The 26,863-nt window shown below is 34.7% G+C and overlaps 1 protein-coding gene across 1 annotated transcript; it reads right to left on the bottom strand.

Moving 5' to 3' along the window:
* Window positions 1–26,507, bottom strand: LOC149064998 (delta-sarcoglycan-like). Its single transcript, XM_089254915.1, has 8 exons — window positions 26,304–26,507; window positions 20,437–20,726; window positions 20,183–20,284; window positions 18,477–18,564; window positions 14,296–14,415; window positions 14,116–14,188; window positions 2,767–2,890; window positions 1–657 (listed from the first exon to the last, which is right to left on the bottom strand). The coding sequence occupies exons 1-8, from the start codon at window positions 26,311–26,313 to the stop codon at window positions 436–438; spliced, it is 1,029 nt and encodes a 342-aa protein (XP_089111041.1). The 5' UTR covers window positions 26,314–26,507; the 3' UTR covers window positions 1–435.
* Window positions 26,508–26,863: the final 356 nt, after the last annotated feature.

Raw genomic sequence — 26,863 nt, 5'->3', positions numbered from 1 at the left:
TCAATTTCAAACCATTTCTTTTATTAATTTCCAAATTATTATTTTTTAATTTCGAAATTATTTCTTTAATTAATTCTAGGATAAATCATTTTTCAATGTTCTTAACAATTTTCTGAAAATGATCGACGACAAAAAGTTCAAAACTTATCAATCAACCGCATTCATTCAAACTTATCATCCTCCATACTTTGGATCGCTTGAAAGAGCGTTTGAATTCGTAAAAAAAAATAAATAAATAAATTATAATCTGAAACTAAGTTCAAAAATGTTATTAAAAAATTGCTCAATATCATTACACTTTTCGGTGCAAATTCTCGAAATATTTCCGAACACTTCGATTCAAGTCAGTCTGCTTTCAGCTCGTAAATTTCCATGAATGGAATGGCCGTGATTTTGCTCATACTCAGTCCTCTCAGGTTTCTCTTCACAGAATTTTTAACTCATTCTAGGTTTGCTCCATGATGGTTCCTCGGCTTTGTTCGGCCTTCCTTTACAGTACGAGTCTTGTATCTGGCAATAACCTTCCCTTTGTGCGAGGAATATCCTGCCGTTTTCGCACATGCAGACCTGATATATCGGCTCGTATTTGCTTTTCCTAGCGAAGGCCCACGAAGTCTGCAGGTTTTTCATTTCTAGGCGAGTTCCGTCTATTGAAACCTGTGTGGAAAAGAAAATTATTTCTTGTAAAGATTATACAGTCGATTCTCGCTATAATGACCCCTTATCGTCCCCCGAAAACGTCTTTTCGCGTTCTCCTAAAGTCATTCTTCCGCTTTTTCGAGGCGTAGTTCGTATGCTGTAAAGTTTTAGAGACCATACCTACTGAGGGACATAGACTTGGTTGAAGGGGTTCAGAAAAGAGCTACGCGTGCTCATTGGACGAACGCATGTGTAAGCTAAAGCACGCTGCCGCAACAACAATCAACAACTTTAGATTAACGCGGCTCACAAACATCACAATAAAACCACTGGTCAACAGCCACATCTCTATCTGGGGAAAAACACTACGTGGGAGTCGTAGCGCGAAAACTTATTATACTAGATTAAAGTCATACATCACAACGTTCATCAGTAACACATTAAAATTGATCAATACATTTGAACAAGGAATGAGTTCGGTTCAGTAAGTACTCATAATGAAAACACCAAAATTCAATATGGTCAATGGAGATTTTCTAGAGACTGTGGGATGCCTTCCGCCCTCCACATAGCACCTCAGTCATTAGCTAAAAAGTGCGAGGGTTCCGTTTTGTGACCCAGGAATATACTTTAAATGTACGATAAGAAAAGTTGAGGTCCCAAAAATACTGCTAGTGACCGGATTTGCACAATCCGATTTACACATTGTAGGAATCGGATTAGGAGATTGAATTATGTTTTTAAATAGAGGGGAAAATAGTTCCAAGAGTGTCAACCCGCAGATGGCGACGCCATGCAATGCATGGATCGGATTATGTAAATCAGGGGTTGCCGGCATTGAATAAGGAGTCCATCAACGCGCATCGACGGTCTGATTTGCATAAATTAGCTTAGAGCACTACACATTAATGCCATCTAACGACGAATTTTAAATCTTTGTTCTAATGTATAAAACTGATTCCCCTTCATGCAAATCCTAATTTTTTTACCATCAGAAAAAATTTATATCAACAGATTCACAAAAATATGTCTACCAGAACTTAAACGTAAAGCTATGATTAATATAAATATTGAAAACAACCGGCTTTTCGAGGTCTGGAAAATCTTAGATTTAGTTTTCTTGAATTAGATCAAGATCCTAATATTATTAGGATTATTATGGATTATTAGGATTATTATGGATTATTAGGATTATTATGGATTATTAGGATTATTAGGATTATTATGGATTATTAGGATTATTATGGATATTATATCCGGATGTAATATCCATATATCCCTTAATAATAAATACCTTAATCTCACAAAACAACCAGCTCGTCACACAATATTTACGAATCTGCTGCGGATCATTATTCTATAGAACAATAAAGAACTCTCATATTCCTTTTTTTGATTAATTTTTAGTTTAAATTAACTTTTTTTGGCGTATTCTAAGTTGGAATTGAATCAATAGTCAGTAATTTTTTTATACTTAAGTTTGAAAGGGGATTAACAAATTTTCGTGCAAGTTAGTATTTTACACCAAAATTGAAATAATTTTAATCGGAGCAGTAAAATTGAAATTAAGTATTACCTAGGCTGACCATATTTCCTCGAGAGAAATAAGGGAAATTGGGATTCCAAATACGGGACATCGCCAAAAAAGGTAGCCAAAACTGAACAAAGTTGACAAATATTGCTGAAATTACGGGAAAAACAATATGGCGGGAAATAACGCATTTCTGCAAATTGCAGAGGATTAAAATGAATTACACTAGAAAAAAACGTTCACCTAGACAAATGTGGGAGATTAATATTCTTATTTATAGTTTTAATTATCATAATATAATTTATGAGTTGAAAAAAAAATTCAATCTTTGACTGTAATAAACAATGAATATTCAAGTAGGGCTCGCGAAACTTTTGCCAAAAAGTCGGGACGGCCAAAAAAATAGAGAATACCAGGACTGTCATGGAAAATACGGGACGTATGGTCACCTGTGTATTACCGCTAGGAATAATTTAGTATTTTCCCCATCGGAATAAGTAAATTAAAAATTCATCAGAAATTTATTGTTCGAACATTTTTCATTTATTGAGCTAGTTTTACGTAACTTAAAAATTATGTGAAAATGGTAAACTCACAGCTTCTTTGGATGAAGAAAGCTTGATATCATTGAGGCTGAGGATGCCAATACCACCAGCTGGAGATTCCAGGTTCAAACTACTTTCACTTTTCACGTTGACTTTCTTTAGTGGAGAATCTAACCTGAAAAAACACAAAAATTTAAAATAATTCTACATAATAATGTGTATATTTGTAGCTCCAAATTTTTTTAAAAAAATAAACCTCTTCCTATGGATGTTCAAACATACATCAAAGCATTATGGGTTTTACTGTCAAATTAGTAGAATGATTTACAAATGAGATGCTTCGGCTAACGAACGCTTCGGCTTGCGAACCTTTTGGTTATCTAAGGTTTTCCCCCGTGATTTTTCTGCCTCGAATAACGAATAGGGATTCAGCTAACGAAAATATTCGTTGATATTGATGATCACGCTAATCTAAACATTCACTTTGTAAGTTGAATTTCTGCACCAATCATCATCATCATTACTATTATTCGAGCCTGATTGTGATGTCCACATTGGGATCTTTTTCCAGATGTACATCCAGTTCTCTTTCTGAAACTTTTAGAATGATTTCATTCCATATGGTTTGCAAATTACAGTCGGCCCTTCAGTATTCGTGGATTTCACATTCGCGGTCTCTTTCTCAGTTTCTTCGGGAAAACTTTGTTGAGGTAATGATTCTCCTATCGGAATGAAATGCAAGTTGTACATGTTAAATAAAAGTTTAAAAAAAACCCTTCTTTTTTTCTGGTGCTTCTGAAAATATGCAAGACTGTTGTTTGAATGTTTCCAAAAGTTAGGAACGCTTGCAAGAAAAATTCGAAATATTGACGAAGGTTAGCTTTATTGCTGCGGTTTCCCATTATTACGACGTCAATGAGTCTACAGCCAAATATATGAAGAAATAAGAACTTTAAATTCGATCAGTCTTTTGCTGTATACGACTATATAGCCCTGGATCTACAGGCCTCTCATGTGGAAAGTGCTGTTTATCTGTGGGTGCGATAAAAAGGTATGCAAGTTGCAAGTTATGCAATACATAACTTGCATACTGTAGCCGTCATTCTGTAAATCCGTGAGGCCTTTGTGACATGAAAAAAGCAGATCTCCCAGTGTTTTGTATGAACAATGGAAAAAAAAAGCTTTGACAACGACAACTTTTTACTGGATAGTTAATAGAGAAAGGTTCACACTGATGTAGAGAAAAAATAAATTAGGGAATTAATTAACAGCAATTCAGAAATCGGTAGAAGAGGGATTAATCGAGCTGACTGTTTCTGAGACCGAAGCGATACCCTATGAAGATGATCAAGATTGGGAATTAGAAGACAAGTTCATTAGGAGCAACATAGCAAAGGTTTCGGAAGTTCAAATCGACAATGGATTGTTTCCATGAAATAGACCCATCAGTGGTACTTTTTCCACATGAAGAAAAATTGGTGAAGGAAGCGATGTTACTATACACTAAAAAATTGACTGGAAGTTAGAAGAAATGACTTTATGGTTTTTTTCCAGAAAGCATCGCCTTGTTTAACACAAGAATGAGATGCCTAAAGAACAAAATTTTAGGGTTTGGGTTTTTCATGTTCGTCCCTGGAACGTAATCCCCGCGAATACGGAGGGACGGCTGTAAATAAACAAAATGAATTTTTTATAAAAAAAGGATCCTATCTTTTTAGGCGTTCTTTCAGTGCAAGAATTTTGACATAACACCGAACAGCCTGGACTTTTCTAGGAGCTTATCTTTTCAATCTTCATGTTTCAGGCACAGAAATGAGCTGACAGAATCACAAATGGATGGGTTCACCTACGAGATCGACTGGAATTTGTCAACATCTGGTGTGCCAACGATTACATGCGTATCGTATACATAGTGTAAAAAATGAAAAGATCGTAAGTATCTTTCTCTCACCTTTCTATAAATTCTAATAAATCTAATTTATCCAGTTTTAGAGCTTTTCATTTGAGCCTTCGATCAGTTTTTGTCTTTCTTATAGCATGCATTGGTTATTTTAAAAGCTTAGTATATCTTTACATTTTGGGCCGAATCTGGAACGAATCAAGCGATTTTCCATAGAAACCAATAGGGAAATCGCGTTTCGGCTAACGAACACGATTCCAAAACGAATCATTTTCGTTATCCGAAGTACCACTGTACTGAAATCAGCGACAATTTTGCGAAATAATGCATTGACTTTATTCGTGTAAATATTTCTGAACAACGAAATGAACTTGATCGCGAGGTTTTCACCACGGCAAGACCTGCATACACGATATTTCAAATATTAACACAACGTTGAATTCTATTAAATTTATATTTTAAATTATAAACTTATCTCAGTGAATGTTTATAGTAAATGAAGAATGTCTGATGAATTTGTAAACAGTTTAAAAATTCATAAAAATTGAATTAATTGATATATTTTTGAATGCGGTTTGCAAAAGTGTTATTCTCAGGAAGGAGGATTTTTTTGTACACACAAAATAAATTAGTTCAGATTTTTGTCAGTAGAGGACGCTATAAGGAAAAAAACACTGGAAATGTGCAAATCGTAGCTCTGTAAAACGCAGCAGATGTAAGATTTACAGCTCATTACTGAATTTTCCTGTTACTGGCACTCTCATAAGGTTTTAATTATGAAGTTGACATTGGTGTATGAAGTAAAACTGGTTAAGGGGGTTGGTGTACGTAAATTTTCCAAAACCACACTTTTCAATTTTGAAATGGTATGCAATTTTCTGCGTCTAACTGTGTCCAAGTTCTTTTTTTTCTACTTTTACTAAAATATATTTAAAATATTTTAAAATATTTTAATATAAACTGTTGATAGACATTACACACACTTACTAATGTTTTTCCTTACTAAAATGCTTTTTCCCTCAAAACTAAGTTTTTTGTTAGATGAGGAACATTTTTGTCGAACACCACTCATTCAAATGTCTTCAAACTTTGTGTGTGTCTCAACACTATGGCGTTACGTACTTCAAAATGAGTATTTTTTATTAAAGTTATTAGAAAAAAATTTTATAGCACAAAATATGGGTAAATTTTGATGATTTTTGAAAAAGTTGCAGGTTGTTTTGCAGTTGAAATTCGATAAAAAAAAATAACCAAGAATTAAAATTTTAAAGGCTCGAGTTAAAATGTATAACACTATAGTGTTGAGAGACACACCAAGTTTCAAAACATTTTAATGAGTGGTTTCCTAAAAAATGTTCCTTATCTTACAAAATACTTAGTTTTGAGAAAAAAAGCATTTCAGTGAAAAACATTAGCATGTGTAATGCCTGCCAGAAGTTTATATATATTTAAATATTTTAAAAACACTTTTCTAGTACAGGTAGAACAAAAACACAGTTAAGCGCTGAAAATTTCATACTATTTCAAAATTGAAAAAAATGTTTTTTGGAAAATTTGCGTGCACCAACCCCCCCTTCAAGTTGTTTTACCCCTCAGCCACGATTCACTGGCTGAAGCTGATAATGTTCGACACAGAAGAGAGTCAATAAATGTTCAGGTCCCCAATCAGTCATGCTGGACTGGTTTACAGCGCTCCCTAACGACAGAAATTTAAACTTTTTTTTTCTGGAACAAAAAAAAATCCCCCTTCAACTTTTTCGCAAATCAAATTAAAATATACCAACTCCTTCAATTTTTTATGTAATTTTAAATTATTAACGAATTTATGGGACACCCTGTACATGCTGTTACAAATTTACTCCAAAAATTTCGAATATGAAAATCAACATCAGTGTACTGCGAGAAAAAGAAATATATTTCATAAATGTCTATGCTCAGATGGCAAAACGATCTGTCACTTTTTTAAAATTTTACAATTTGGCAAATTTGGAAATATTTTGGCAAACTGCGATAATGTGGTTTTTTTTGACTTATTAAAATTTACCTCCGTTGTTCCTCATTAACTGAAATAAGAAAAAGACGAAATTTTGCCACACAGTTCATAATTTTGATGAACGAGGCTCGGGAGTGCAAACAACTCAAATTCTTGGAAAAAGTCAGTTGCATGCAGGGCGGTAACTAGGCAGGTGCACCCGCACAGGGCCCACTTGGAAGGGGGGTGGGACAGAATGGGCCTGAAGGAGCCTAAATTCAAATTCTTGCACAGGAATGGCGAGCTACGGCCCTGCTTGCATGTGTAATATGTAAACGGGACACACATGCAACGGGACTAATTCTGTCAACGTGGGTGTCGCACACCAATGCTTTAATATGCTTACAGTCTGGGGCCTCCGGAAGAAGTAATCAAGACATGATAGATCTAGCGATCGAGCACGCCAAAATGCACCAAACGCCCGGAACCAACACTCCTGTATAACGACGCCATCCAACGCGTCAGTAAAGCATTTCCGATTCTGCATTACATGCGATTCCAAGTCGTCTGGATGCACAACATACCTCCCCCCCCCCCCCAGAAGTTTGTAAACCTGATACTGAGACACCCTGTATATAGCCATGTATCACACGTTGGCGATGAGAGAAAGGGATTTGGCGCCTACTGCACCGTCTCACATCAAACTTTGGCCAGGGATCTCCGGCCACTTCGTGAATTTGGCCGGCCAAAGACTGAATCATTTCTGAAAATCGGACTTTAGCAAAAAACCTATCTGCCATTCCGATAAAAAAACTTATATTTCTAATTTCTTCACACACATTTGAATTTAATTCAATTTTTATGGCAAAATATACGTTTATATAGTGCATCCATCGCGTAAGGGAGAAACCAACAAGTGGTTGAATTTAAGTGATATTTCCGTCCGATTTTTCGGTATTTATCAAATGTACCAACTTCATTTAGGAGTTTGATGCATAATCGCCGGTAAAAGTGATAGATATGGAAACATTTACAAAACTTACTGAAATTATTTGGTAATTATGTATAATCCCGAATCTATGATAGGCACCACAATGTATGAAAATGTAGCGTACGTTTTGTGTTTTCTATCTCTATGCATCGCCAAAAAACGAGAATCTATGAATAATATACTGAGAGAATCACGATACGGAATCACTCAAACAACCAATCACATCAGAACGTTGGATTCTACTGGTACTTCAGAACACCAGGATTCATGGTTGATTTGGAGGAGATTCGTGCTATCATATGCTTATTTGCTCACAAATAACGAATTGCAGAACAAAAAAACCCACGTATGTACCAGAAAACGTTTTTTGTTGCTGTATATATTGATTCTTCAAAGTATTTCTATTCTCGTAAAACATACTCGTGAATTCCTAAGCCGTAATATAATTCCTATACTACAAGAAAGACATACTGGGACGTGCAGAAAGTTTCGGAACATTTTGGATATTTGTGGAATCTGAGTTGTATCATCCTGCCGCTCTGAGTAAGAGTAAAGAGTACGGTAGAAACTCTCGATAACTAACGCTATTGGACCAAAAGTTTTTGTCCGCTAACAGGAAGTGTTAGCGGGCCAAAGCTCACAATGCCATCAGATGGCGACTTATCCGAGGATGATGTCACTCTCCGCTATCCACACGAAGGTTTTTAACAGCTGGCTGATGCGAAGATATATTTTGGAAAGAGAGAAAATTCACCTGCTCTTGCGGGGAATCGAACCTTTGTATGGATAGCGGACAGTGACATCATCCTCGGATAAGTCGCCATCTGGTGGCATTGTCAGCAATTGTGAGCTTTGGCCTCCCCCGAGTCAGGTCCGACCGTCCGTGTATGGGTCCCGTTCAGTGCACACGAGCTCTGAGAAAAGATTGAGCTATTCGTTGCCTCTGTAGTCTACAGGTCTGGGGCGTTTACACCCGGAAAGTTAAAGGACGGGGGTTCGATTCCCCGCACAGGGGCAGAGGTGAATTTTCTCTCTTTCCAAAATACATCTTCGCATCAGCCAGCTGTTTAAAAACCTTTGTATGGATAGCGGGGAGTGACATTATCCTCGAATTATTATTTGGTCGTAAAAGAAGGGGGTGACTGCATCTGAGGAGTGTCCGTTAAGAGAGGGTGACTGCATCTGAGGAGTGTCCGTTAAGAGGGGCTTTACTGTATATTGAAAAAAATATTTCAGGAGTATATTAGTGAGGTAAAACTTAATTAGCAGAGTTTTTTTCTCCGTATAACCTATCCTGTTTGTTTCTTATCGGGCCGAATGCTATACAATAACGGGCACGATAAGGCCTAATGACCTCCCATCTACACACAACATAGATTTCCCAGGTTATTTTCTGACGGTCATTTAGCAAGTTCTATATCGTAAATGACTGGAAGTGATATCGAAAATATGATACATATTTTGGTTCCTAAAAAAATAGTTTCAGTACTGAATAGAGAGCGGGGAAAAAAACAACATTCTACTGGAGAACATAATAACAATAACACTGTATAAGGAGAGAGAAAAGAAAAGATGGCGGAGAGGAACAATTTCTGTTTTTTTTTTTGTTATAGGTAATAAAACATAAGAAGTTTGGTATAAGAAACAGAACAAAAAAAAAATTTTTTTTCTCTCTCGGTTATATAGCCGAGAAGTTTGTTTTTTCTCCGATGGCAACAGTCTGAATTCAATCCTATCATTCGCCAACTATTGCTACAAAAGAGAGAGAGGGGGGGGGGGGAGGAAAAAACAGATAACACATAGAAAATTTTTCTTATTACTATTTTTCTCGGCTGTATATTTTCACTTTCAGGGTCCCGTTATGGTGTCTTAGGTTGGTTTTTTATTATTATTTTTCTCTTCTCTCGTGATATCTAGTTCATATTTCGAAGTTACTTTGAAGTTGTTGGCAGAGCTCTCTTTCTTTTGCTTCCAATATGGCGGCTGTATATATATATATATATATCTATGAACGTATATATATATATATATATATGAAAGACTGTGCTAGAGAAGCAAAAATGTTCTAGGTGAGATGGGAAACGATGATGTGCGAAAGGGTGGCGTTAAAGAGACGGGCGACGGAAAAGTATCCTATAAGCCTCCAGGCTGTGTTCGGACTCTTCAGGGTTTGCCAACTCGTCTGCGGGAACACACCAAAAGAAAATCGCCAACAACCAAATGGGATTTTTTTCCCCCCCTTATTTCCTCATCGTGTTGAACGTTCAAGTCGATTCGATTCCCAGTTATGATAAGAAATCACCGCAAACTTTACTTTGTTTGCTGTGATTATGATATGGCACGGTCGAGTCGTATATATTTTTTTGACCGTTTCCTATTTTGTTTCTATTCTAACGAACTGGTGCATGACGGGAAATGTTTTGTATGTATTTATTATACGAGGTTCCCAAAGGCTTGTTTATACGGGTTGACACCCCCCCCCTCCTTGAGGGGCGAAATTTAAATCGAAATTCTTTTTCGTAATCGTGTGGTGGTTTATTCGGAAAAATATGTTTTCTAAAGATTCAATAAAACTATTAGATTTAATTTTTCATTGACTTACAAGTAAGGGTACGTAAATTTCGTATTTACGAAATAAACGCGATATTGGACAATTTTGGCGAATAAATGCGAAAATTTGAATTTTTGCTACTTTTCCTAGAAATATTGGTAATTTATACTTTACACCAGATGTCTTTAATTCTTCCCAAGCTATCATTAACTCCTTAAAAGAATACGAGAGAGAGAGAGAGTAATTGAATGATCTCAAGTAAAGGGCTTATTATCAGACCGCGCATTATATGCGTGATTCAACTTATTGAAAACACTTTCCGGGTGATAACATTCTGCAGTACTAATGCTGGGACCCCACCGTCGCAGCAGTGGTGGTCGGCTGAAGTTGGTTTTTCTGTGGTCCCCAGCTTGGAGGCGCGAACGCGAGCCGATCTCCCCTGTATAAAGTCCCGCCGCAGAGAGAAGCAGGCCTACAACGGTATAATTATTCATTCGTTTGCACTTCACTCAATATGAAATGAGAAAAAAAACTCATAGTTTTAAGGAAATGATTGCAGATGGCAGCATTACACATAATAAGCATTACACAGAAACAAACTTCACGGGAGCTTCACTATACGTACTATTATTATATACTATTTACTATACTATTTGATTTTTCTCATTTAGTCTCCAAAAAATGTGATCAATAAATTGGGCAAAGCGTAAAGTTTTCAGCTAAATACTCTTTTATTTGCAAAAACCATAAAACCAAGAAAAAGTTTTTGGTAATTTCTATATATGCTTTTTTAAAGTTTTCAAGTGGTTTCATTGGTTCCCCGCTTATTTAGAGCTAAGAAGAGTGATGTTTTTAGCAAAACTCTAACCCCTTCCCCCCTTGTCAGCAAAATTTCGTCATCACTACCTCCTAACGCATAATGGTGGGATCAGAAATGTACGCGGGAGAGGGGGGGGGGGGTCTAGGGGGCTCATGCGCCTCCCCCGAGAAGAAAAAAAAATTTTTAGTGCGAAAAATATTAAAAAAAAAATTGAAATTTCGAAAGAAAATGCCATCATATGTTATTATAATCGATTTCTGTTAATTTCAATGCTATTCGAAAGGTAAGAACTCAAAATTTCTCTTTAAAAAAATTCATCGCGACCCATCCTTTAAGCCATATATGGTAAAGGGTCTCCCTTGACACGGAGACCAAATGTGGTCCTGAAGGTTATCTGATGTGGCTTGCACCCCTCAAACCTAATTTTGTAAAAATGAGCTAAAAGGCACATTTACAAATCGCTTAAATGACCCATGGCACAATTCCAGATCATTTAAGTGGCCCGTGGCACATTTTCAGATCACTGAAGCAGGCCTCAAAGATCACTCTCATATTTAAAGATCACCTAAGCAACCCGCGACACCGTTACAGAACACTTAAACGATCCCTGGCACATTTAGAGATCCCTTGAGTGACATATGACACAGTTTGAGATTATTCAAGTGATCCGTGACATAACTACGGAGGACTTGAGTGATGCGTGGCGCAGTTCCAGAGCACTTAAGCGGCCCGGAAACATTTTCAGAGCATTTGAAGGATCCGTGAAACATTTAGAGGTCATTAAAGTGGCTCTGTAGTGGATTTATCAATAGGGAGAATGTTAGTTCAGGTGCCCAAAAAATTATCGAAAGGTTTTTTCCGTTTTTGGCGCACCAAATAAGATGCCATTAAAAACATCATTTCATATTTTCATAAAGGGTGGTTGATGACGTAAGCATCATCCGAACCCCCCCCCCTCCCCCTTGTCATCAAAAGTCATCGAATCGAAAACCCCCTCGCCCCATCGATGCTGACGTAATACTTGAGTGACCCTTATCTCCTGGTACACAAAGGGCGCTAAACCACCACCCACCTGCTACAAATTACCCACCTACCATCCCATTTCTTACACAAAAGATTTGAGACCAAATTTTCGGAACCCATTTTTTACACAAAAGATTTGGGACAAAATTTTCGGAACCCATTTCTTGCACAAAAGATTTGAGACAAAATTTTCGGAACCCATTTTTGAGACAAAAGATTTGAGACAAAATTTTCGGAACCCATTTTTTACACAAAAGATTTGAGACAAAATTTTCGGAACCCATTTTTGACACAAAAGATTTGAGACAAAATTTTCGGAACCCATTTTTTACACAAAAGATTTGAGACAAAATTTTCAGAACCCATTTTTTACACAAAAGATTCGAGACAACATTTTCGGAACCCATTTTTACACAAAAGATTTGTTGTCTCGAATCTTTTGTGTAAAAAATGGGTTCTGAAAATTTTGACATAAAAGATGAGACGAAATTTTCGGAACCCATTTTTGACACAAAAGATGAGACGAAATGTTGGGAACCCATTTTTTACACAAAAGATTTGAGACAAAATTGTCGGAACCCATTTTTTACACAAAAGATTTGAGACAAAATTTCTGGATTCCAGTTTTGAAACATACACAGTGTATATCCGATATTGAGGCGGTAGTTCGAATTAAATTGTTTTCACTGCACAAATACTATAGCTGCGAAGAAACAACATTCACAGGCAAACTGAAATTCGACAAAAACAAAACTTTACGGGAAATTACCATTTATTATCGCATTACCACAATCAATTATTTTGTACAAAATATATATTTTACGAATATGTGGTATTAAATATTGAAAACTAAACAGCAATTCTTGAAGTGATTTGAAATTATACTTGCGATAAAATTCGAACTAAAGCCGATGGTATTTTTACGCCTTTTGCAAAAAAACATATATTTTATTTATTTTTTATTAATGATCGATCATTTGGCGATCAATCGAGTGATTCGATTGCTTTAGTTCATTCAGTGGATAAATGGCCAAAAATTGGTTCCGGAGGTTGGAAACTTTTAAGAGGCCTACGAGTGACTATTTCGGAGAAAACAAGGAGCGGAGAGAGGACTCCTTTTCCTTATCCTTTTCCTTAGAGGAACGTCTTTGGATGCCACCCTTACGGGATATCATTTCTTTTGCCGAAATGATAAATAGTGAAGAAAGATTCGGTCACACACATCGTAGGAATATAAGAGGATTATATTTTGGGAATAATTCTTGTTTGAAAAAAAAGTTTTGGCTATTTAGCAAACTGTCAAAAATGCTTTTCATTTTATTTTAGACATGTCTTGTCATTATTTAGGTGCTTCGTAAATCTGTGAATGTCTAAAATTTCTTGAAAACTCAATGAATGGATATGTCACGGTAAACGTGATAAATGCGGTTATTATGTGTAATAATCAACGGTTATTATGCATGCTTACCAAGAATTTTGGCAAGTTTGATACATTTCTCTAAATTTATCACTTTTACCGTTGGTTATGTGTAGTAGAAAAGTGTCGTTGGCGAATTCGATGAATGTCCCGGAGTTTATAAATGTCCCTGGCGATTATGCATAGTACCCTTACAAGCATCGTTGGTAAATTTGATAAATACTAAAGAAATTATCACTTTTTGCCGGCGATTATGCATAATACACAAATGTCGCGTCGTTGGTGAAAATGATAATTCATACTGTAGGATATACTATACATGATAATTCATACATGTAGTGTATCATTATAGCAGGGTAACGATTGTAAAATTTGTTATCATTTTATCGGAGTCTCAGACTAAAAATTAAACAAACATTCTAGACTAGTTTGGAATTTTTTTTCATATTTATCAAAGTCACCAATTACACTAGGATATTATGCATAATAACAGAAAAAGTGGATAAATTTCAAGTATTTATCAAATTTACCAACGACACTTGGTTATTACGTACAATGACCGGTAAAAGTGATAATATTTTCAATCAACGATTCTTGGGTGTTATGTATATTCGCTGGTAAAAGTGATAAATTTATCAAACTTACTAAGACGATTGGTAAATATGCATAATAACCGATTATCAGAATCACCGTTACACTTATCTTATTTATCTTACACTATCTTACCTAAGATCTTTCGTGGCCCCACCTCTGACCAAAGAAGTTTGAAGAAATTCGTCTAACCTCAGTCCACCTGACTCTAAACAAATCAAAAGATTTATTCGTTAATTAGTTTCGTACTTGTGAAATTAATTGGTATTTCATTTAAAATAATAATTATAAAATTTTATTACTGTATATTCAGACCTGCGACAGTCATGTGATTGGAAGCGATGACCATTTCCCGAGGATCGACGTGAAGAAGGACTTTGCCGCTTCGATCCCGGACAGAAAAAGAATTGCCGATGGACTGGAAACCGGATTCTCCTGAATATTTGATGGAAGAAACAAAAAAAAAATATTTATTTATTTTTAATATTTAAATACAGACACGAAAAATAACGATAATTTTTGTGGCTGACGTTTTGTTACGCCTTCGTTCACTTCGTGCTTCTTTTTGACAAAACAAAACAATTTACGAGGCGATAATTTCTGAATTATCCCCAAATCGGAAGCACTCAGGCCATTTAACTGTGAGAAATATTCTTTAGTTTCAAGCTTCACGTGTTATAGATTGTGTTTTTCTTAATTCAATAGTATAAGGGGACGTCGTGTCGGAGGTGCGTCTCATTTCCAATATCCCTATGCACTTGATATTGGAGGGGGTGTCCAATTTTATACACGAAACTACGGAACTTGACGAAGAAGCCTTTATTTCGAAGCACACTCAAAACAGAAAACCTTCCAGGACGGAGGCCACATTCCAACTCACGTTCTCTTCTCTTGGAAGATGGATTTTTCTCTTCTCAACTTCTTTTAACAACGTATAAACAAACAAAGCATATTATGTGGTATAAGGCCACAGAGTTAGTAAAAATGTCCATACTGGAAAAATAGATTCGTTACAATAGTAAATTATTATAAAAATCATAAAAAAAAACGATCATCATAATTATCATCAAATTATCACGAAAATTATCATCAAATTATCACGAAAATTATCATCAAAATCATGAAAATGATAAAATGTTATCATGAAAGTTATCACGAAAATGATAAAATGTTATCATGAAAGTTATCACGAAAATGATAAAATGTTATCATGAAAGTTATCACGAAAATGATAAAATGTTATCATGAAAGTTATCACGAAAATGATAAAAAGTTGACATGTGAAAGTTATCATGGAAATTATCAAAAGTTATCGTAAAAATTATCAATCAAATTATCAAAAAAACTATCAAAAAAACTATCAAAAAATTATCAAAAACATTATCAATCAATTATCATCAAACATTATCATGAAAATTATCAAACATTTTCATGACAATTATCAAACATTATCATGAAAATTATCAAATGTTATCATGAAAGTTATCACGAAAATGATAAAAAGTTGACATGTGAAAGTTATCATGGAAATTATCAAAAGTTATCATAAAAATGATCAAACATTATCATGAAAATGATCAAACATTATCATGAAAATTATCAAACATTATCATGAAAATTATCAAACATTATCATGAAAATTATCAAAAGTTATAAAAATTATCAAACATTATCATGAAAATTATCAAAAGTTATAAAAATTATCAAAATTTATCAAAAATTATGAAGTTATCAAAAATTATCATAAAGTTATAAGTTTTATTTTGGAAATCGTGAAAATCATCACTGAATTTATGCTGATAATTTATCACTAAATGTATGTTAAAAAATAATCACAAAATACTTTTCAAAATTTTATCTATTGATAAGGTATAACTAAAGTTGTCATAAAAATGATTGCAAAATACTACCTTAAGAAAATTATAGTTAATGTTATCATTAATTCTTTTGCATTATTTTCAAAAAAATTGTAAAATAACATAAAAAATATCATAAAGTTATCATAAAACTTTGAAAAATATCATAATATATTCATGTTGAAAATTATCATAAAAATTATTATAAAGTAATGATTATTAGCAAACCATCATAAAGTTATCAAAAAAATTATCATAAACTTAAAAATTTTATTTCGGAAACTATCACTAAATTTATGTTGAAAATTATCACAAAATTTATGTTGAAAATTATCACAAAATTTATGTTGAAAATTATCACAAAATTTATGTTGAAAATTATCACTAAATTTATGTTGAAAATTATGAACACGAAAATCACCATCAAAATTCTCTCTTAGCCCAGAATTTTGAGAAATATCACTGTTTCCATTTTACATATAACGCTAAGGGACGTTATATGAAAGTAGCCACCTTTAACGCTAAGGGACGTTATATGTAAGACCAAGCAGAGACCATCTTTTCTACTTTTTACGAACAACGGAGAGGGACGTGGGGGGTTGGTGCGTGGGCCGAACGTGGTCCTAGGAATCATCTGACGTGTGGCCCGTGGTCTCAACCTAATTTTGTGAAAACGAACTAAGCAGAACGTTACTAGATCACTAGTGATCCCCCCCCCCCCGTGCTGTTCCACATCACTTAAGTGACCCACGGCATATTTTTACGGGTAACTCAAGCGTCCAGAGGCACAGTTCTTGAGTACTCAAGGGCCAAAGGAACATCGCCAGATCACTTGAACGATCCCAAAAACGTTCACAGATAAGTTGAGTGGTCCGCGGCAACGTACAGGCAACGTAAAGGACCAGTAACACAGTTTCAGAGCACTTAAGCGGCCCACGGCTAATTTCCAGATCATTTCAGTGATCCGAAAAGCATTTACATATCACTTAATTTATACAAGAAACATTTCTAGATTACTTGAGTGACCAGCGGCACAATTCTAGAGCACTTAAGCGGTTCGCGGCACATTATAAATTACAGAAGTCACCGTGACACATTTCTAGATCACAGAAGTAACTGTGGCACGTTATAAACCACAGAAGTGACACAAGGAATATTTTCACATCACTTAAGTGATCAGTGACACAGTTCTAGAGCACTTAAGTGGCCCAAGGAACATTTTCAAAGCACTTAAGCGGCTCGTCGCACATTATAGATCACAGAAGTGGCCCAAGGAACATTTTCAAAGCACTTAAGCGGCTCGTCGCACATTATAGATCACAGAAGTGACCGTGTCACATGTCTAGATCACAGAAGTGACCGTGTCACATGTCTAGATCACAGAAGTGACCCGAGGAATATTTTTGGATTACTTAAGTGTCCAATGGTACAATTCCAGAGCGCTTAAGCGGCCTATTACACATTTACAGCAGTGGCGTCGTAGTCTGGGGTGCTGCAGTTGCTCGATCACCCACAGGAATTAGTGGAACGGATCCGTGCAGCCAACCACAATTGATTCACAAATCAAAATTTTCTACACGATACTCAAGATGAAAAACCATAAGTTCGAAACACTTCCGACACCCCCTGATTTACAGATAACTCGAGTGACCCGCGGAACGTTTCCGGAGCACTTGAGTGACGAGCGGTACAGTTCCAGAGCACTTGAGCGGCATGCGGAGCATTTACATATCACTAAAGTGATCCGTGACGGTGCTGTTTCACATCACTGAAGTAGCCCATGACACACTTTTTCATACTAATGAAGTGTCCCGCGCTTTCCAAAAGGTTGAGCGCATCCTTGCTCTAAAACATATGTGATCACTTAAATCATTGAAAAAGAAATAACTTCACCTTCGTATTTTTGATTACATCCGATTACATTTTTCGTCAAAAAGGTATAAAAAAAGATGGTGACCTCGGTTATAACGACAAAAATCTCAGTGAAACTTTGATTTCGTTATAACTGAATTTGACTGCATCTATGTCATCATTACTGATAGTGATTATAGCTAAAGTGCCCGTGCAATCCGAGTAGTTTTTCTCAAAAACTGCGTATCCGAATACAGTCAAATTTTTATGATATCTTAATGAGACCAAGGGAGAAAGATGTATGAGGAAAAAAGTTCAGTTTTCAATCACCAGGTGAAAAAGTGGCGATTTTGTATTGCGTTTCATATTTTCCCATGGTCCATACAGCGCATATACCAAGTTTCAACGGAATACGTCTACCAGAACGGGCGCTACATGGGTCTGAGTAGTTTTAGTATACTTGACACTGCTCCGACCTATGTAGCTCCTGTTCTGGAGGACGTATTTCATTTTTCACCTGGCGTTCGAAAATAAAAATGGAACTATGTTTTTCATTTTCACATAAATCTCTCTCCCATGGCCTCATTAAGATATCCTGAAAATTTGGCTGCTTCCGGATAAGCAGTTTTTGAGAAAAACTTACTCAGAGTGCGTGAAATTTAATCATAATCACCCTGTACATCGGATACATACAACGATGTTTGAATGAATATTCAGGGTATAAGTGCCTAAATTCGGCGCATGTACACATCAATAGCAAGTATAAGAGGATATAAGACATGAACTCACCAAGTGACAAGATATTTGTGACTCTATTTCTCCGATCCTTAGCGAAGACCGTCACATTCCTCGAAGATTCCAACCTAACTGATCTAGTCTGCGTAGAAAGATGGATATGTTACAACACTTGAATGGAATTCTCCTATTAACTAATCAACAGCTTTGAGAGAGATATTTATTGCTATCATGGAGCATATACAGGGTGGTAATAGAATAATTGCGCTGGTATATGAGCCTTTAGAAGCCTCAAAAAATCAACTGATGAGAATGAAACGCGAGATATTGGAGTTTCTTATAGTATGCGCTAGACAATGAAGAGGAAAACAAAACACTAGCTCTCGTGGTTACGTTCGCAGAAGCAAAATTTCGAAACAAAATGCAAATGGCAACACTCACTTATGTGCAATGCGAAGTGATCGGCGCGGTAAAGGATCATGAATGTATGGCATTCATGTAAAGAAAGACGTCCTCTCCCTTGTCATACGCTTACAATTATGCATGATCACCGGCAAAAGCGTTAATTTTTTTAGTATTTATTAAATTTACCAACGACGCTAGTATACAACGCATAATATCCAGGAAAAGTGGTAACTTTTTCAGTATTTATCAAATTTACCAACGAAGCTTGCGTATTATGCATAATCGCCAGAAAAAATTATATAGTTTCTATTATTTATCGAGTTTATCAACGACGCTTGGATATTATGCACAATCGCAGGTAAAACGATAACTTTTTAGTATTTATCAAATTTATCAACGACGTTTGGGTATTATGCATAATCACAGATAAAAATGATATTTTTTTATTATTTATCAAATTTACCAACGATACTTGTATATTATGCATTATCACCGGTAAAATTAATTGATAATTATTTTATTATTTATCAAATTTTCAAATTTACCAACGACGCTTGGGTATTATGCGTAATTGCCGGTAAAAGTTATAATCATTTTATTATTTATCAAGTTTATCAACGACGCTTTATAAAAGTTATAATCATTTTAATATTTGTCAAATTTATCAACGACGCTTGGGTATTATGCATAATCACCGGTAAAAATGATGTTTTTTTATTATCTATCGAATTTATCAACGGCGCTTGGATATTATGCATAATCGCCGGTAAAACGATAATTTTTTTCGTATATATATAAAATTTACCGACACTCGGATATTATGCATAATCGCCGGTAAAACGATAATTTTTTTCGTATATATAAAATTTACCGACACTCGGATATTATGCATAATCGCCGGTAAAATAATTATTTTATTATTTATCAGATTTTCAAATTTATCAACGACGCTTGGGTATTATGCATAATCGCCAGTAAAAATGATATAGTTTTTAGTATTTATCAAATTTATCAACGACACTTGCATATTATGCATAATCGCCGGTAAAATTGATAATTATTTTATTATTTATCAAATTTTCAAATTTACCAACGACGCTTAGGTATTATGCCTAATTGCCGGTAAAATTTATAATCATTTTATTATTTATCGAATTTATCAACGGCGCTTGGATATTATGCATAATCAATGGTAAATGATATTTTTTATTATTTATCGAATTTATCACCGGCGCTCGGATATTACGCATAATCACCGGTACATAAGTAAATTTAAAAAAAAATCAAACTTACCAAGGCGTTTGGTAAGTATGCATAATAACCAATTTATCACATTGACCGTAACTTATGTATACCTGTCTGGAAACGATTTGCTTTGCACTGAGTGTGTCCAAGAACTCGGCATCGCTGTCGACTCGAATTCCAGACTTTGTGACCCGCATTCTTCCCGTGCCTTCCTGGATCAACGTTTTCATGTCCATGGGAAAAAAGACAAAACAAATACTTTATAGAAATCAACTTTTTTGGTTCAGTTTAAACATTTTCCGGAAAAAATAAAAGAGGAAATACATTTAAGCAACACGAAAGGGTGAATTTATTTTCTACTGACCGACGTGAGGTCCAATATCTTGATGATCCAGAACGTGAGCGCCATGTTGATGACGACCACGGACATGAGGAGGATCAAGAGTAGGTACAGAGCCCTTTTCTTCCAGCCGAAGATTCCCGCCGACGGGTACGTCACCGTCAGGCGCACCGTCTCCTGGTTCGTGGTGGTGGTCCCACCGTTGCACTGGTGGTGGTGGGACGCGGCGTTCGTTGCCGCCGCCGCTGCCATTGGACTCATCCCTCGGTACCAAAAGTTTATCGATGCACACTTTTCGGACCAACGTGCGATGCCTGTATTTATGAAACGAAACTATATAATAATTCAATTTTATAATTTTTTACTTCCGTACATGAAAGCATCGCGAAACTGATACAACTACAGATACAAGCAAGAGCATTAAGTAATACAGTAGAACCTCTCGATAACGGATGGGACCAAAAATTTTGTCCGCCAACGGGGAGTGTCTGCTATTGGGGAGGTTCAATATACAGTGATATCTCGTTTATACGACGTTTGGCTTCGGATGCATTTGGTTCCCATGTTACTGTGTGTAAAAGTGACACAATGGTGGTTATGCATAATCATCAATCGTTTCGATAAAGAAAATTTGATTAAATTTCTCTTTTTACATTTATCACTTTACCGGTGATTATGCATAATTCCCAAATAAAGTCGGAAAGTCTGATAAAAATGGAGAAAAATTTATATAACTTTTCTTCTCTTCATTAAACCAATTCATTATTTTTACCCGTATATGATACGTGCACTTCACATAGTTTGTGCAATAAAAATTAAATTAAGTTAAAATAAGTGCGAAGAAGAAATAAACGTTCATAATAACATTATCAGTAATGTTGACTTTCTTCACACGTATCAACCTGCGCAAAACAAACCAACATTAGCATTCGAAATCAGCATCCTGGACCATAGTTATGTTCAGTTAATCAAGTAATTAATTGACGGATTATCACATTTACCAACACGAGCTTGGGATTATGCACATAATCACCGTTGAATATGATAAATTCTCGATTTATGAGCAAAAATTCACAAATTAGAGTTTGCTTGATTTTACTATCAGCTATCGAGAGTGTCCGCTAATGGGAAGTGAAGAACATTAAAGCCCTTTCCCACGGGACTGGGGATCAGAAAAGTGCCCGCTAACGGGGCGTGTCCGTTAAGGGAGGTTCCACTGTATAATATAATATAAATTTATATATGTACTGTCATACCATGGAGAAAAGGGCATATAAATGACATGACGAGCTCAATGGACGGTAAGGAGTGTTGGCAAAAAACAATCGAAAAGATAAAGAATTCGGGAAAAACCCTACATAAATTGCTGCTATTATAATGAGGAAAAATATAGTAAATAACCTATAGCTGTTGAGATAAATATATCTTAAGATGCTTCTTAGGCCGGGATTACACTTATAAAAGTTTCATAAATTTTATAAAACGTGAAAAAGGAACTTTTATGGAACTTTTACAGTGTAATCCCAGCCTTAAACAAAAGCAGGTTGATTTCTCTTTAAGGGGGATTGGTGCACGCAAATTTTCCAAAAAAACACATTTTCGAAGTTTTCAATTTTGAAATGCTATGGAAGTTTCTGTGTCTTACTGTATTCAAGTCTTTGTTCTACCCCCTGTACTAGAAATATTTTTAAAATATTCTAATATAAAGTGCTGGTGGCAGGCATTATATACCTCGTATGCTAATTTTTCCTCACTAAAATGCTTTTTTCCCTCAAAACTAAGTTTTATGTTAGATGAAGAGCATTTTATCCGAACACCACACATTCAAATGTCTTGAAACTTTGTATGTGTCTCAACACTATGGCGTTACATACTTTAACACGGAGATTTTTCATGAAAATTATTTAATAAATTTTTATGGCACAAAATATGAGTACATTTTGATGATTTTTTTGAAAAAAAGTTGTATGTTGTTGAAGTTAAAATTCGACAAAAATCCAACAATTATGAAATCCTAAGAGTGGATAAATCGTTTTACTCACATTTAATGCCGTTTTCTCCGGCTAAAACGAACTTTTCTCCGTTTTCCGAATTGGAATATCTCAACGAATATTGCACTTGGAAAAGTGGATTTTTTTTTAGTCGGCATCAAGAGCGACAGGCCAACAACTCTCTAATTGGTTTTTTGGGAAGACGGGGACGGTAAGTTAATATTCTTATTTCAATAACTATACAACCCCGTGCAACATGAACGACGTATTTGAGCACTAAATGTTATATTTGGATAATTTTCTAATTGGAAGTATAGCTCTAAGATCAACGGTCCGCCAGTAAAATGTCATATGCCCTGTTACCTATGCCAGGGCCGTAACTAGGGGGAGAGGGCAATGGGGGCGGGGGCAACTGCAACGGGCGGAAAAATTTAGGGGGCGGGGAACAAAGATCACCATTACAAAATTATTGAATTTTAAAGTTGTGGGGAGTGGCAATATAATGATCCCCCCTGGCAGCAGAAAATCCTAGTTACGGCCCTGACCTATGCATTCCGTACATTTGGATTACTCACATAAATTAGCCGTATTTCTCTCTTTCTCTCTTACGTTTACAAAATAATGGCAATCTGTCTAAATTACCCACCTGGATAATGTATTTTGTATTCGCTGCAATAAAAATTATCGAGCTCGTTCTTACGTATACAACATTATTCACGTTTCTCTCCTCTTACATGTGCAAGATTATCTATCCCGTTTCTATTTACAAAAATTATCCATTTTCATATCTCTCTAATACATAGAAAACGATCCTTCTAGATCAGTGATTCCCAACGTGGGCGTTAACGATCCCTTGGGGGGCGATGGAAAGTTCCAGGAGGGGCGGTGGAAGCTACGGGTATAACATAGGATCCTATGGGTTGGATTTCGTTGGTGGGCGATGGGAGAAAAAAAATTTCTGAAGAAGGGGACGATGTTACAAAAAAGGTTGGGAAACTATGTTCTAGATGATTCACAAATTAGCCATCTTTGTCTTCTCTTACGTATACAAAATTACTCATCTGGATTACGTATTTTGTATCATCTGCAATAGAAAATTATCTAGCTCTTCCTTACGAAAATAATTTGTTTATCATTTTCTTAGGAAAATAGCATTATTACTTTCTCTTATGCAAACAAAATTATCCATCTCGGTCATTCACAAAAAATTGGACATCTTTCTCTACTCTTACGAATATAAAATTACCCATCTAGTTAAAAAATTATCTATCTTCTTCTTAAAATTATCTTTTTCTTCCTTCACAAAATTATCTATCTCTTTCTTTGCACACAAAATTATGTACCCTTTCTCACGTATACAACATTATTCATCTTTCTTTCCTGTTACGCATGCAAAATTATTCATTCATCTTGATTTATTCAAAAATTTAAAAATCTTTCTTTTCTCTTACGTATACAAAATTAGCTTCTGGATTATTTGCAAAGTTATCTGCAAAGTTGAAATTTTTGCAAAGTTATCTGCAAAGTTGAAATTTTTGCAAAGTTATCTGCAAAGTTGAAATTTTTGCAAAGTTATCTTTTTCTTACGTATATAAAAAATCTCTCTCTATCTTCCGAATATAGAACATCTCTTATTTACGTACGCAAAATTACGTATGTTTCTTCCCATAACAAATATCTATCGCCTTGTTACGTACTAATAATTACCGATCTCTTTCTTTCGTGTTTAAAATGATCTACCTCTTTCTTTGAACACAAAATTTTATCTGTCTTTCTTACGTATTCATGATTACCCATCTCTAAGGAATACAAAATTATCTACCTCTATCTTAGGTGTACAGCATTATCCATCTTTCTCTCTTCTTGCTTATACAAAATTATCTATCTCGATTATTCACAAGAATTAGTCATCTTTCTTTCATCTCACGTATACAAAATTATAGACGTTGCTTATTCACAATGCAAAATTATCTATCTCTTTTTCGCATACAAAACTATTCAGCTCAATCATTCACAAAATGCTACCTCAATCATACGTGTACATGATCATCAACGTTAATTATTCGAGAAATTAGTTAACCTCTCTAACATAATTATCTTTATGTGAAGAAAAAATGCAGGCAAACTAGAATTACGGATAATATATGATAATAAAAATTACCGATAACGTATATATAAGTTACGGTAAATGTGAGAAATCGGTTATTACAAAAAATAACCGGTTATACCGGTTATTATGCATACTTATCAATCGTTTTGGTAATTTCGATAAATTTATCACTTTTACCGGTGATTACGCATAATATCCAAGTGTCGTTGGTAAATTTGATAAATGCTTGAAACATATCGCTTTGTGCATAAAATTATGCATAAAACCCCAATGTGATTGGTGAATTTAATAAATATAAAAATATTCTAAATGTGTCTGGTATGTGTGATGAATACAGTCGGATCCCGATATAATGATAACAAATTTTACTATCTTACCCTGATATAAGGATACAATACATGCATGAATTATCATGCATAATTAATCATAAAGTACGATTTATCATGTTTACCAACGACGCGACGTTTTAGGGGAATTTATCAAACTAACCAAAACGCTCACGGATGCATAATAACCAGATTTATCAAATTTACCGTATCAAAAATACATACATAATGATGCAAATATGCATTTAGAATTATTTAGTAAAATAATTAGTTAAAGATTTACTTTAAACAATTAATTGAATATAATTTATTCCTTGATTTGCTCAATACTACAAACAATTGCCAATATACGTATATCCAGAAACATTAGACAAATCAGGCCAGAAATTTCCTTCGATGATAATTGAGGTTCTCATATAATCATATTAATAACCAGCATTCAATGACAATTATTGGAACCGAAAAATGACATCATAATGAGGATAATCATCATTAAAAGATAAGAGTTAGTGACGATACCTAATTAATTTTTCAATGTAATCATATCAAGTTTAAATTTATGTTAAACTTTGCGTAAGGGAATTAAATTTAACAGAATGATGAGAGAGGGAATATATAATAGAGATAATCGGAACCCAAAAAAATCAATAACGTAACTAATAATTTCAATTATTAGATAATTGACATTAAAAATAATTTAATTATTTGTATTTTATAAATTGAAAACATTCAAAACTGCATTAACTTTTAAAGTTTGATTGACAATATACTTGGTAATGAGTAAATGTCTATTCTTATAATAATTATCAAATTATGTTTATCTTCACATAAATTTATAAATTATCAATAATTAAAAATTGATAAATTTAAAAAATCAGGTTTTCATTTAAAAAAGGAGTTGGAAAATATTAAATTTATAAGTAAAAATTTCCAATTTTTTAAAATAACTCAAAAGATATAGAGACTCTCGAAAGAGAATATAATACGAGAGATAATCTGATTGTTGAAAATCAATAACATAACTAATAATTTCGATTATTAGATAATTGACAATAAAAAAAAATTTAGTTATATGTATTTTACAAATGATAAATATTGAAAATATTCAGGATTGCGTTAATTTTTTAAGAGTTTCATTGGTGAGGTGAGATAATTACTAATGAGCAAATATTTATTTTTATTATAAAATTCTAAATTACATTTATCGTCACATAAATTTATAAATTATCAATAATTACAGATTGATCAATATAAAAAATACTAAAATTGAATTTTTTTCTCTTATTTTATAAATGTTAATAATATTCAATTTATGAGTATAGTACAAATTTTTAAAAACGATATCCAAACACACAAAAAAAATAATTATAATTTTTATACATTAAAACGCACGTGCGGAAACCATTCCCGCACCGTAAAAATTATCCAACAATTAAATTATATTTTTATAATTACACTACTTACCTTTTGTCATCTAATGGACGTCGTTCCCAATGTTAAACGGGAATTTTCTTTATTATAATTTCCCTCTAAAAATGAGATTAGATTATCACCTGCATCAATTATATGAACGGGTGTTCGATTATTGTTATCATTAGGATGGAGAAATAGAGGAATCTCGGGAGAGATCTGGAAACTGCCGCCAAAAAAGGAACCTGTCGATTTCCTTTCAACAAACGACTTCAAATGCCGTTAAAAAGGGAAGAATATCCGCCGTCTTCTCTCTTTCTTCTTTGAAATTCGCTCCCTAGATGGCGCTGGAAATCCGGCGAGACGTCAGGCTTTGGGATGCAGTTACCATGGCAACGATGTCTATTCCCCGGCACGTGGTTTTACCGCTCTCGGGATTGAGCCGAGTGGCGCTTGTTGTGTGTGTTGCGCCCTTTATTAAATAGCCTCTCCGTCTTTACTCGGTATTTATGGCGTTTTCAGTGTCTGATCAAATCTATGGAAATTATCATCACGGGAGACATGTGAAACTAGATTTTTAGAAATTAATTGTAATGAAAAGAGTCATCTTCAGT

Source organism: Pholcus phalangioides, unplaced genomic scaffold (assembly GCF_987345545.1).
Source record: "Pholcus phalangioides strain wild (caught in Gottingen) unplaced genomic scaffold, Ppha-v1.0 ptg000042l_1, whole genome shotgun sequence".
Lineage (NCBI taxonomy): Eukaryota > Metazoa > Arthropoda > Arachnida > Araneae > Pholcidae > Pholcus > Pholcus phalangioides.
The sequence above is the reverse complement of the archived record's forward strand: the minus strand, read 5'-3'. Positions and strand labels throughout refer to the sequence as shown.

Excerpts from the sequence above, each read along its gene's own strand:
- LOC149064998 (XM_089254915.1), bottom strand. Across the intron at positions 18,565-20,182 it reads AGCAAATCGTTTCCAGACAG|ACTAGATCAGTTAGGTTGGA; the intron begins GTATACATAAGT and ends CTTTCTACGCAG. Across the intron at positions 14,189-14,295 it reads CAATCACATGACTGTCGCAG|AGTCAGGTGGACTGAGGTTA; the intron begins GTCTGAATATAC and ends TGATTTGTTTAG.